The 13,250-nt window shown below is 43.7% G+C and overlaps 1 protein-coding gene across 3 annotated transcripts in view; it reads left to right on the top strand.

Moving 5' to 3' along the window:
* pole (polymerase (DNA directed), epsilon) overlaps positions 1 to 13,250 on the top strand; it is a 52,990-nt gene that overhangs the window by 16,412 nt on the left and 23,328 nt on the right. For all 3 annotated transcript variants that reach the window (XM_061906495.1, XM_061906493.1, XM_061906496.1), the window contains 13 exons: positions 64 to 276; positions 350 to 457; positions 2,390 to 2,518; positions 2,586 to 2,688; positions 2,842 to 2,988; positions 3,071 to 3,216; positions 9,544 to 9,692; positions 9,779 to 9,871; positions 9,941 to 10,243; positions 11,832 to 12,027; positions 12,124 to 12,338; positions 12,417 to 12,519; positions 12,599 to 12,679. In XM_061906495.1, the coding sequence (XP_061762479.1) occupies positions 64 to 276; positions 350 to 457; positions 2,390 to 2,518; positions 2,586 to 2,688; positions 2,842 to 2,988; positions 3,071 to 3,216; positions 9,544 to 9,692; positions 9,779 to 9,871; positions 9,941 to 10,243; positions 11,832 to 12,027; positions 12,124 to 12,338; positions 12,417 to 12,519; positions 12,599 to 12,679 (1,986 nt within the window). The remainder of the gene's footprint in view (positions 1 to 63; positions 277 to 349; positions 458 to 2,389; positions 2,519 to 2,585; positions 2,689 to 2,841; positions 2,989 to 3,070; positions 3,217 to 9,543; positions 9,693 to 9,778; positions 9,872 to 9,940; positions 10,244 to 11,831; positions 12,028 to 12,123; positions 12,339 to 12,416; positions 12,520 to 12,598; positions 12,680 to 13,250) is intronic.

The following is a 13,250-nucleotide window of genomic DNA, read 5'->3' as shown; positions in this document are numbered from 1 at the left end:
CAGCATAGTGTATTACATGTGTCGACTTATAGTTAGACACTGACTCTATTCCTCTAAATGCAGGTGTTACGCAAGGGTTCTGGTACACTATGCGAAGCTCTGCTCATGGTGCAGGCCTTCCACGCCAACATTGTCTTTCCCAACAAGCAGGAGCAGGTATTCAACAAGCTAACAGATAGTGGCCACGTCTTAGACTCTGAGACGTATGTGGGCGGCCATGTGGAGGCATTGGAGTCTGGTGTGTTCCGAAGTGACATCCCCTGCCGTTTCAAAATGGTGCAGCCCACCGCTTCTCTTTAATTATTTTCTCCTAAAACATGTTTTTAACTAGTGATTGAATTGTTGACAGAACCCAGCCGCATTTGACTTCCTTTGTGAAAGAGTTGAGCGAACCATACGTCACGCCATCGAGGAAGAGGAGAAAATACCTCTGGAGCAAGTCACCAACTTTAATGAAGTAAAACAAACAAACAAAAAATTGTATTAATCGATTTATTACTTTTTCTTTATCCTAATGAATTAGTAGGTTGTGCAAAATCATCTCAACTCATTTTCAAAACACTAACATGGTTTTTATACAGGAAGTTGGAAGTATTTAGTTTTGTATTGTTCTTTTCTAATGAATAAACTATTAACAACCAAATACTAATACATCATGACCAAATTTTAAGGAAAGAAATTACGACACATTAAGTAACAAAAAAAACGTAAGCTTTTGTGTTGGACATCGCAATTGGATAAAAATTAATTTACTTTTGAAAAAAAGTTTAATGTTCAAGATGATTAATTCCCTTTCTCAATACAAGTATATATAATGTTTTAAATGTGCTGCATAGTTAACCAGAATGCTCTAGCTCAGGGGTGCCCACACTTTTTCTGCAGGCGAGCTACTTTTTAATTGACCAACTCGAGGGGATCTACCTCATTTATATATATCATTTATATTTATTTATTTATGAAAGAGACATTTTTGTAAACAAGTTAAATGTGTTTAATGATAATACAAGCATGTGTAACACATATAGATGTCTTTCTTTCACAAAGACAAGAATATAAGTTGGTGTATTACCTGATTCTGATGACTTGCATTGATTGGAATCAGACAGTAATGATGATAACGCCCACATTTTCAAATGGAGGAGAAAAAAAGTTGTCCTTTCTGTACAATACCACATGAAAGTGGTTGGTTTTCGGCATCTAATTCATCCAGCTTCCATACACTTTACAAGAAAAACATTCACGGCACCCGAGGGTCTTGTGAGATGACGCTGGCTGCTGCCAGTTCATTATTATGAAAAAATGACAGAGAGGAAGGCACAATAAAAGCCCTGCTTCATGCTGCCTGCGCTAACAAAATCGCCAGCTTTCTGAGGGATCGCTTGTGCACGCCAGTTTTCCGAGACTCTGTATTTAGTTAGCGCAGGCAGCATGAAGCAGGGCTTTTATTGTGAAGATAGGAAATGTGCAGTCGGCCTTTAGAGTTTTGACGGAAGGTACGGCGCAAGAGTCTGTTGAAATAAAAAGTGTTTCTCGCCTTCCTCTCGGTCATATTTTCATAATAATGATCTTGCAGCAGCCAGCGTCATCTCACAAGACCCTCCGGTACCGTGAATGTCATTTAAGTGACGTCTTGGTGAAGATTGATGATCACTAATTTTTAGGTCTATTTTTTTTAAAAGCCTGGCTGGAGATCGACTGACACACCCCCCGCAGTCGACTGGTAGCTCGCGATCGACGTAATGGGCACCCCTGCTCTAGCTTAATGATTCTCAAACTGGTGGGCTCCATCTAGTGGTACCCCAAATAATCACTTAACATTTTCAAACAAAGTGTTACTGTTCCAACTGTTAAATAAAAAATGTATACTAAATATAATTGTAAATAAAACAGCTGTCTTGTTTTATTGATTACTCATGCCTAGGACGCTACTGTATTTTAATGTTGGTTATCATGGTGGTACTTGGAGAGCCAAGTGTTTTCTGAGGTGGTACTTGGTGAAAAAAGTTTGACATCTACTGCTATAGAATAGATTATGCTAAGATTGACCAGATCCTTTTAGAATGGACTATTTACTCAAAACTGTCAATGATTTAAATATTTTTCAATAAATGTAAAACACATTTATAAATATTTTCATTGATACTGTATCTCTTACGAAATGTATTCCGGTGTTTTGTTTTTTTGTGTCACTTCCAAACACAAGATAAACATTAAAAAAATGAAAAAGTAAATTTGGCCGTGATATGAATAATTTTAGGGTTTAACTGTATGAAGTACTGTAGATGCGTCTCTATGAAGGTGTACGCTTTTAAAAAGCGAGGTTTGCTTGGTCTCCGCTCAATTGAATTCCCGTTCCAGTTTGAAGTAAAGGTCTCTGGTATGTTTCCAGGTCTGTGATGAGATAAAAAAAAAGCTGACTCTCCTGAAAGAGGTTCCGAACAGGATTGAATGCCCACTCATATACCATCTCGATGTTGGAGCAATGTACCCTAATATCATCCTAACCAACCGCCTACAGGTAAAAGGACCGATATACAAATTAACCATGCACTAAAACTAACTACATGTTCTGATATCTCATTTAGCCTTCTGCCATGGTGGATGAAGCCACGTGTGCCGCCTGTGACTTTAATAAACCAGGTGCAACATGTCAGAGGAGGATGGCCTGGCACTGGAGAGGGGAAATCAGTAAGTTTGTGAGGTGGCGAATTGTCCAGGGTGTACGCCGCCTTCCGCCTGAATGCATTTGGTATAGGCTCCAGCCACCCCCACAACCCTGAGAGGGACAAGTAGCAAACCAATGGCGATTATTCGAAAATATGTCACACCCTTCTCCCATAGTGCCCGCAAGCCGGAGTGAGTTCCACCGCATCCAGCAGCAACTGGAATCTGAGAAGTTTCCCCCGTTCTACCCCAATGGACCGCCTCGGGCCTTCCACGCTCTTAACCGGGAGGAACAGGCCAAACATGAGAAAAAACGTCTTGCGGGTGCTTCTTTCTTTTTCACTGGTTTGTTTTGACGCTCTCTTTGCCAAAGCCGGCCCTGACATAGGTTGTTTTTGTGTGTCAGACTATTGCAAGAAGGCCTATAAGAAGACGCACATCACCAGGCTGGAGGAGCGAGTCACCACTATCTGTCAGAGGGAAAACTCTTTCTATGTGGACACTGTTCGAGCTTTCAGGGATCGACGATATGAATTTAAAGGGCTGCACAAGGTACATGCCTTTGCAACACACACACATGTTGGCTGTTTACTTTCTTTCACTAAGGACATCTGATTCACTTTGAAGTAAGCAACACCGAATCACAATCCTTTTGTGGTGCAGGTTTTGGACCACATTGCTTGGTTGTCGTTTTCCATCCATCCATTTGTTTTTGAATAATACAGCAAGCTAACAAACAGACTTATTAGGAACAAATGGCTATAAACCATATGTTATCTTACATATAATGTTTTCTAGTTGTACATACTGTAGTACCTCAACATACAAGCTTAATTGGTTCTGTGACTGAGGAAAAACCCTTCTACTGTATCTCTAATCAATGTCACCCATTGAAATTAATTGAAATCAGTTTAATCGGTGCTTCGAACCTCAAAATGGCACCATTTTAACATGTAACATTCCTTTTTAAAAAGACAAACTTACAGATGAAAAGTTGAAAACAATACAATACAATATAATACAAACAACTACAGTAGTTCTATGAAATAATGTAATAATAAGGCAGGGTTTCCCACACATTCATTTACTTGTGGCGGCCCGCCACGAAAGAATTACGGCCGCCACAAATAGATACAAAAAAAAATATATATATATTTTTATTTTTTTTTCCGGCTTTTGAGTCGCTCGACCGCTCATAAAAGCAATAGGACTCTGTCTGTGAATGGAGCTTGTAGTTACAACTTTGGTGCAGTAGGTGGCGGAAGCCTACTATGCATTGTAACTTCGCAAATGTAATTATATTCCAACTCCGCGTTCTTCTTGGTCATCGCCGCCGCCGTTGACACATCCCCCAAACGCCTCGTCTGAGCTGCTGTGACTTAAATTACAAACCCTGTTTCCGTATGAGTTGGAAAATTGTGTTATATGTAAAAATAAATGGAATACAATGATTTACAAAGAATTTTCAACTCATATTCAGTTGAATATGCTACAAAGACAACATATTTGATGTTGAAACTGATAAACATTTTTTTTTTTCCAAATAGTCATTAACTTTAGAATTTGATGTCAGCAACACGAGACAAAGAAGTTGGGAAAGGTGGCAATAAATACTGATAAAGTTGAGGAATGCTCATCAAACACTTATATGGAACATCCCACTGGTGTGCAGGCTAATTGGGAACAGTTGGGTGCCATGATTGGGTATAAAAGCAGCTTCCATGAAATGCTAAGTAATTCACAAACAAGGATGGGGTGAGGGTCACCACTTTGTAAGCAAATTGTCGAACAGTTTAAGAACAACATTTCTCAACGAGCTATTGCAAGGAATTTTACCATCTACGGTCCGTAAAATCATCAAAAAGTTCAGAGAAACTGGAGAAATCACTGCACGTAAGCAATGATATTACGGACTTTTGATCCCTCAGGCGGTACTGCATCAAAAACCGACATCAGTGCGTAAAGAATATCACCACATGGGCTCAGGAACACTTCACAAAACCACTGTCAGTAACTACAGTTGGTCGCTACATCTGTCAGTGTAAGTCAAAACTCTACTATGCAAAGCCAAACCCATTTATCAACAATATCCTGAAACGCCGCCGGCTTGGCTGGGCCCAAGCTCACATAAGATGGACTGATGCAAAGTGGAAAGGTCTTCTGTGGTCTGACGAGTCCACATTTCAAATTATATTTGGAAACAGAGGACGTGGTGTCCTCCAGAACAAAGAGGAAAATAATAATTCGGATTGTTATAGAGTAGAATAGAATAGAATATAGGCGCAAAGTTCAAAAGCTAGCATTTGTGATGGTATGGGGGGTGTATTAGTGCCCAAGGCATGGGTAACTTACACATCTGTGAAGGCACCATTAATGCGGAAAGGTCCATACAGGTTTTGGAGCAACATATGTTGTCATCCAAGCAACGTTATCATGGACGCCCCTGCTTATTTCAACAAGACAAGTGTTACAACAACGTGGCTTCGTAAAAAAAGAGTGTGGGTACTTTCCTGGCCCGCCTGTAGTCCAGACCTGTCTCCCATCGAAAATGTGTGGCACATTATGAAGCGTAAAATACGACAGCGGAGACCCCGGACTGTTGAACGACTGAAGCTCTACATAAAACAAGAATGGGAAAGGATTCCACTTTAAAAGCTTCAACAATTAGTTTCCTCAGTTCCCAAACGTTTATTGAGTGTTGTTAAAAGAAAAGGTGATGTAACACAGTGGTGAACATGTCCTTTCCCAACTACTTTGGCACGTGTTGCAGCCATGAAATTCTAAGTTAATTATTATTTGCAAAAAAAAAATAAAGTTTATTATGAGTTTGAACATCAAATATCTTGTCTTTGTAGTGCATTCAATTGAATGCACTACTCTGAGCTGCTACCTTACCGTTGTAGAGGAGTTTGCGTGTCCCAATGATCCTAGGAGCTATGTTGTCTGGGGGCTTTCATGCCCCCTGGTAGGGTCTCCCAAGACAAACAGGTCCTAGGTGAGTGATCAGACAAAGAGCAGCTCAAAGACTTCTATGGAATTACAACAAAATGAACTCAGATTTCCCTCGCCCGGACGCGGGTCACCGGGGCCCCGCTCTGGAGCCAGGCCCGGAGTTGGGGCACGATGGCGAGCGCCTGGTGGCCGGGCCTGTCCCCATGGGGCCCGGCCGGGCACAGCCCGAAGAGGCAACGTGGGTCATCCCTCCAATGGGCTCACCACTCATAGGAGGGGCCATAGAGGTCGGGTGCATTGTGAGCTGGGCGGCAGCCGAAGGCAGGGCACTTGGCGGTCCGATCCTCGGCTACAGACGCTAGCTCTTGGGACGTGGAACGTCACCTCACTGGGGGGGAAGGAGCCTGAGCTAGTGCGCGAGGTAGAGAAATTTCGGCTGGATATAGTCGGACTCACCTCGACGCACAGCAAGGACTCTGGAACCAGTTCTCTCGAGAGGGACTGGACCCTCTTCCACTCTGGCGTTGCCGGCAGTGAGAGGCGACGGGCTGGGGTGGCAATTCTCGTTCCCCCCGGCTCAAAGCCTGCACGTTTGAGTTCAACCCAGTGGACGAGAGGGTAGCTTCCCTTCGCCTTCGGGTGGGGGGACGGGTCCTGACTGTTGTTTGTGCTTACGCACCAAACAGCAGTTCAGAATACCCACCCTTTTTGGGTACACTCGAGGGAGAACTGGAAAGTGCTCCTCCGGGTGATTCCCTTGTCCTACTGGGAGACTTCAACGCTCATGTTGGCAACGACAGTGAAACCTGGAGAGGCGTGATTGGGAAGAATGGTCGCTCGGATCTAAACCCGAGTGGTGTTTTGTTATTGGACTTTTGTGCTCGTCACGGATTGTCCATAACAAACACCATGTTCAAACATAAGGGTGTCCATATGTGCACTTGGCACCAGGACACCCTAGGCCGCAGTTCCATGATCGACTTTGTAGTTGTGTCATCGGATTTGCGGCCTTATGTTTTGGACACTCGGGTGAAGAGAGGGGGGGAGCTTTCTACCGATCACCACCTGGTGGTGAGTTGGCTGCGATGGTGGGGGAGGATGCCGGACAGACCTGGCAGGCCCAAACGCATTGTGAGGGTCTGCTGGGAACGTCTCCTGTCAGAGAGAGTTTCAATTCACACCTCCGGGAGAACTTTGAACATGTCACGAGGGAGGTGCAGGACATTGAGTCCGAGTGGACCATGTTCCGAACCTCTATTGTCGAGGCGGCTGATTGGAGCTGTGACCGCAAGGTTGTTGGTGCCTGTCGTGGCGGTAATCCCAGAACCCGTTGGTGGACACCAGCAGTGAGGGATGCCGTCAAGCTGAAGAAGGAGTCCTATCGGGTTCTTTTGGCTCATAAGACTCCGGAGGCAGTGGACGGGTACCGACGGGCCAAGCGGTGTGCAGATTTAGTTGTCGCGGAGGCAAAAACTCGGACATGGGAAGAGTTCGGGGAAGCCATGGAAAACGACTTCCGGACGGCTTCGAAGCGATTCTGGACCACCATACGCCGCCTCAGGAAGGGGAAGCAGTGCACTATCAACACCGTGTATGGTGCGGATGGTGTTCTGCTGACTTCGACTGCGGATGTTGTGGATCGGTGGAGGGAATACTTCGAAGACCTCCTTAATCCCACCAACACGTCTTCCTTTGAGGAAGACGTGCCTGGGGAATCTGTGGTGGACTCTCCTATTTCTGGGGCTGAGGTCGCTGAGGTAGTTAAAAAGCTCCTCGGCGGCAAGGCCCCGGGGGTGGATGAGATCCGCCCGGAGTTCCTTAAGGCTCTGGATGCTGTGGGGCTGTCTTGGTTGACAAGACTCTGCAGCATCGCGTGGACATCGGGTGCGGTACCTCTGGATTGGCAGACCGGGGTGGTGGTCCCTCTCTTTAAGAAGGGGGACCGGAGGGTGTGTTCCAACTATCGTGGGCTCACACTCCTCAGCCTTCCCGGTAAGGTTTATTCAGGTGTACTGGAGAGGAGGCTTCGCCGGATAGTCGAACCTCGGATTCAGGAGGAACAGTGTGGTTTTCGTCCTGGTCGTGGAACTGTGGACCAGCTCTATACTCTCGGCAGGGTTTTTGAGGGTGCATGGGAGTTTGCCCAACCAGTCTACATGTGCTTTGTGGACTTGGAGAAGGCATTCGACCGTGTCCCTCGGGAAGTCCTGTGGGGAGTGCTCAGAGAGTATGGGGTACCGGACTGTCTTATTGTGGCAGTCCACTCCCTGTATGATCAGTGTCAGAGCTTGGTCCGCATTGCTGGCAGTAAGTCGAACACATTTCCAGTGAGGGTTGGACTCCGCCAAGGCTGCCATTTGTCACCGATTCTGTTCATAACTTTTATGGACAGAATTTTTAGGCGCAGCCAAGGCGTTGAGGGGATCCGGTTTGGTGGCTGCAGGATTAGGTCTCTGCTTTTTGCAGATGATGTGGTTCTGATGGCTCCAACTGGCCGGGATCTTCAGCTCTCACTGGATCGGTTCGCAGCCGAGTGTGAAGCGACCGGAATGAGAATCAGCACCTCCAAGTCCGAGTCCATGGTTCTCGCCCGGAAAAGGGTGGAGTGCCATCTCCGGGTTGGGGAGGAGACCCTGCTCCAAGTGGAGGAGTTCAAGCACCTAGGAGTCCTGTTCACGAGTGGGGGAAGAGTGGATCGTGAGATCGACAGGCGGATCGGTGCGGCGTCTTCAGTAATGCGCACGTTGTATCGATCCGTTGTGGTGAAGAAGGAGCTGAGCCGGAAGGCAAAGCTCTCAATTTACCGGTCGATTTACGTTCCCATCCTCACCTATGGTCATGAGCTTTGGGTCATGACCGAAAGGATAAGATCACGGGTACAAGCGGCCGAAATGAGTTTCCTCCGCCGGGTGGCAGGTCTCTCCCTTAGAGATAGGGTGAGAAGCTCGGCCATCCGGGAGGAGCTCAACGTAAAGCCGCTGCTCCTCCACATCAAGAGGAGCCAGATGAGGTGTTTCGGTCATCTGGTCAGGATGCCACCCGAACGCCTCCCTAGGGAGGTGTTTAGGGCACGTCCAGCTGGTAGGAGGCCACGGGGAAGACCCAGGACACGGTGGGAAGACTATGTCTCCCGGCTGGCCTGGGAACGCCTCGGGATCCCCCGGGAAGAGCTGGACGAAGTGGCTGGAGATAGGGAAGTCTGGGCTTCCCTGCTTAGGCTGCTGCCCCCGCGACCCGACCTCGGATAAGCGGAAGATGATGGATGGATGGATGGAAGGATTTGCCAATCATTGTATTCCGTTTACATTTACATCTGACACAATTTCCCAACTCATATGGAAACAGGGTTCGTACAATAGTAAGTAGTAAATAATGCAAAAGCGCAGATTACAACCATTGAAATACTTTGTATAGTTCAAGAATTACGGTAATTTGAAAACATCACTGCACATCATAACAGCAGCTATAGTTTCTAAAAGATCAAAACAAATATTTTGGAATGTCTGGCGGGCTAGTTTGAAAAGCGTAATTTGCCCTGGTCTGCTGTAAGCCATATTTATCAAAATTGTATCAAAAGAAGGCTTGAAATATCTTACGTTGCATGCTATGAGCCTATGTCATATATTAGTTGTGTTTAGAATGCTGGAATAAACAAGCCTTGATTATTTATTTTTTTCTACTAATGGAACTATACTGTAATCACTGTCCAATGGTAATCATGTCACATAAACAGGATATTACAGCATCTCAAATGCATGAGTCTGGACAAGCCTGAGCTAATCTTAAATGTAAACTTTATTTGGGGAAAAAAGGTATGATTAAATTATAAAAGTGGGCCTTTATTTGTTTGCGGAATTTCATTATCTCACCTTTTATCCACACAAAAATGTTTTCTTCAATTGCTTTTTGTACGTCTTGTCCCTTAAGGTATGGAAGAAGAAACTGTCTGCAGCTCAAGATAATGGAGACGCCGCCGAGGTTAAGCGCTGCAAGAACATGGAGATTTTGTACGAGTCTCTTCAGCTGGCCCACAAGTGTATCCTCAATTCCTTTTATGGTTATGTCATGAGGAAAGGGTGCGCGTTAACTCTGTTTTCATCGAACAAAACTTGGCCCAGGTGGAAAACTATCTTAAATGCTGCTGTTTTTATTGTGCCACTAGGGCACGCTGGTACTCCATGGAGATGGCTGGCATCGTGTGCTACACTGGTGCCAACATCATCACTAGAGCTAGAGAGCTCATTGAACAAATTGGGTGAGTAATGCCTGCTATTTAACCTAAGTAGCAATAATTGTTATGACATTCTACTTTGTTGTGACTCAGGAGGCCACTTGAGTTGGATACAGATGGTATCTGGTGCGTCCTGCCCAACACCTTTCCAGAGAACTTTGTAGTGAAGACAAGTAACGAAAAGAAGCCCAAGGTGACCATCTCCTACCCAGGTGCCATGCTGAACATCTTGGTGAAGGAGGGCTTCACTAATGATCAGTATCACGAGCTGGTTGACCCCGCGTCACTCACATACAACGTCAAGGCAGAAAACAGCATCTTCTTCGAGGTGGACGGGCCATATCTAGCCATGATTCTGCCTGCCTCTAAAGAAGAAGGGAAGAAGTTAAAGAAAAGGTATGACAAAATACCAGATTTCAAATAGTGATCTTCCGTTTAATAGACATTATGGCCTTATTGCAGCATAGTAGCACCTGTTATTTTTCCTATTTTATGAATGATATCACCATGTGTCATAATAAATGAAAGACATTGCTTGGAAGCTGCATAAAAATAGCACGCAAAAACTTCTAAACATTTCAGAATTTATCCAGTCGGAGTTTGTAAAAAAAAAAAAAAATTTTGATGTTCGCAGATGAGAAGACAGTGCAGCTACCAAGTCAACATTAGCATGCTAACAATTAGCATGTGTCAAGTACCAAGTTATGTGATTCTGAGGTGTACTTCTGCAAAATCAGCTACAAAAAGTTAGTCAATCAATCAATGTTTATTTATATAGCCCTAAATCACAAGTGTCTCAAAGGGTGGCACAAGCCTCAACAACATCCTCGGTTCAGATAAATGATAAATGATAAATGGGTTGTACTTGTATAGCGCTTTTCTACCTTCAAGGTACTCAAAGCGCTTTGACACTACTTCCATATTTACCCATTCACACACACATTCACACACTGATGGAGGGAGCTGCCATGCAAGGCGCCAACCAGCACCCATCAGGAGCAAGGGTGAAGTGTCTTGCTCAGGACACAAGAGAGGTGACGAGGTTGGTACTAGGTGGGATTTGAACCAGGGCCCCTCGGGTTGCGCACGGTCACTCTTCCACTGCGCCACGCCGTCACATAAGGGCAAGGAAAATCTCACAAACCAGTGGGATGAATTAATAATGGGTTAGAATGCTAATTGTCAGCATGTTTCAAGTACACATTTAGGACCGATGGTATACCTGCAAAATTATTTATAAAATTTAGTATGCCAACAGTTAGCATGTATCTTAGTACCAAGTTCCATGACGCTAAGGTGCACGCCTGCAAAATGAGCTAAAAAGATAACATGTTGACGTTAGCATACTACAAGTTAGCATGTGTCAGGTAACAAATTAAATGACCATTAGGTGTATACCTCTAAAATTAGCTTCGGAAAAAAAATAGCATGCCAGTATTCATGTAACATTAGCAAAGAGCATTTTGACATTAGAACAGTTGAAATTGGTCGGAAAATGTGGTAGTAACACCTTTTTGATAGAAAATAAGTGTCGCGGAAAACCAGTTCAAAATGTTTTATGTAAAATACTATATCAATATAAGATATATAAAGTAGAGGTGATAATCTTTGGGCACCTCACAATTCAATCCGATTCTGATTTGTGGGGTGACCATTTGATTCAACACGATTCTTAAATTGAACCGACTATCGCAATGTATTATTTGGTATCTGACATACACGCGCAGTTAGTAAGCATGTAGATAGCCTAAAAACTTGTTTTTAAAAATAGATTTTTATAAATATATATATTATTGTCAATACATTTTTTTAAATTACGAATCTATTTAAATTTGGTATAAGTAAGAATTCCGATTTGGATGTGAATCAATTTTTTGAGCACCCTTATTATAAAGTGTAAAATAAAATGTCAAATGAATAAAACTTAGTGTCAATCAACATTGTTACTTTCATTCTTTTGTTAAGAGTTAACTTTGCATTTTAGGTACGCTGTGTTCAATGAAGATGGGTCCCTGGCTGAGCTGAAGGGTTTTGAAGTGAAAAGAAGAGGGGAGCTACAGCTTATTAAAATTTTCCAGTCTTCCGTGTTTGAGGCTTTCCTTAAAGGTACCTCCCTGGAGGAGGTTTATGCATCTGTAGCCAAAGTGGCTGACTATTGGCTGGATGTCCTGTACAGCAAGGTAATGGCACTTTCACACAAGTTTTGACAGTCAACTTGTCACGTTACATAATGAAAAGTCCTCATGTTGATGGGTCATTTAATTTTTTCCCCACAGGCCGCCAACATGCCGGACGCTGAGCTGTTTGAACTGATTTCAGAGAATCGTTCCATGTCCAAGAAGTTAGAGGACTACGGAGAGCAAAAGTCCACTTCCATCAGCACAGCAAAGAGACTGGCAGAGTTCTTGGGAGACCAGATGGTGAAGGACGCTGGTTTAAGTTGTCGTTACGTTATCTCACGAAAGCCAGAGGGCTCTCCTGTCACAGAGAGGTAGGGAAATATTCAGATAAAAACTATGCTCTCATGGGGTTCAGCAATTCCTTGGCTAATTTGTGTGTCTGCCATTAGAGCTATTCCTTTGGCCATCTTCCAAGCCGAGACCAGCGTGACCAAACATTTCCTGCGTAAATGGCTGAAGATGCCCAGTCTGCATGACTTTGACATTCGTGCTGTAAGTACATGGAAGGAAATTGAGTTTTTGTGCAAAGTATTCTTGTCTTGCATCACGTTGTCCTGTATGGTCCTCGCAGATCCTCGACTGGAATTACTACATAGAAAGGCTTGGAAGTGCTATCCAGAAAATCATCACCATCCCTGCTGCTCTTCAACAGGTAATATTTGAAAAATGAATCTGCTTTCATCGCTGATGATCTCGTAGTTGACTTGCATGGTCTCTACTTTGTGTTATTAACGATTTTATGTTTTTTATTTGTTATTTTAGTAACAATATTTTAGACTGTGCCGCGGGCCGTTAAAAACTGTATTTTCGACAGCCCAATTTACAGGTTATTTTTCGAAATCTGTAACTCGGACACTATAAAAAAAAACAAAAAAACAACCAGCGTCCTCTGTAGTAAACTTTTGTACTTAAGAGTTAATTTTTTTATGAAATGGGTAACTCAGACAGTAAAAAAAGACCAAAAAAACAGCGTACTCTGCAGTGGACATTTGTGTTTTGCGTTACAGGGTTTGTTTTTGTCCCGAAATTTGTAACTCGGACACTAAAAAAAGACCTAAAACACTAAAACAAACAGCATTCTCTGTAGTTAACTTTTGTCTTTTTCATTACGGAGTTATTTTTTTTCCAAAATTTGTAACTCGGACACTAAAAAAGACTAAAAACAACCAGCATCCTTAGCAGTGGATATTTGAGTTTTGTAACACTGTGTTTTTTTCCCCCCG

This window comes from Nerophis ophidion, linkage group LG07 (genome assembly GCF_033978795.1).
Source record: "Nerophis ophidion isolate RoL-2023_Sa linkage group LG07, RoL_Noph_v1.0, whole genome shotgun sequence".
In the NCBI taxonomy this organism is placed as follows: Eukaryota; Metazoa; Chordata; class Actinopteri; order Syngnathiformes; family Syngnathidae; genus Nerophis; species Nerophis ophidion.
This window is presented reverse-complemented; position numbering and strand designations above follow the sequence as displayed.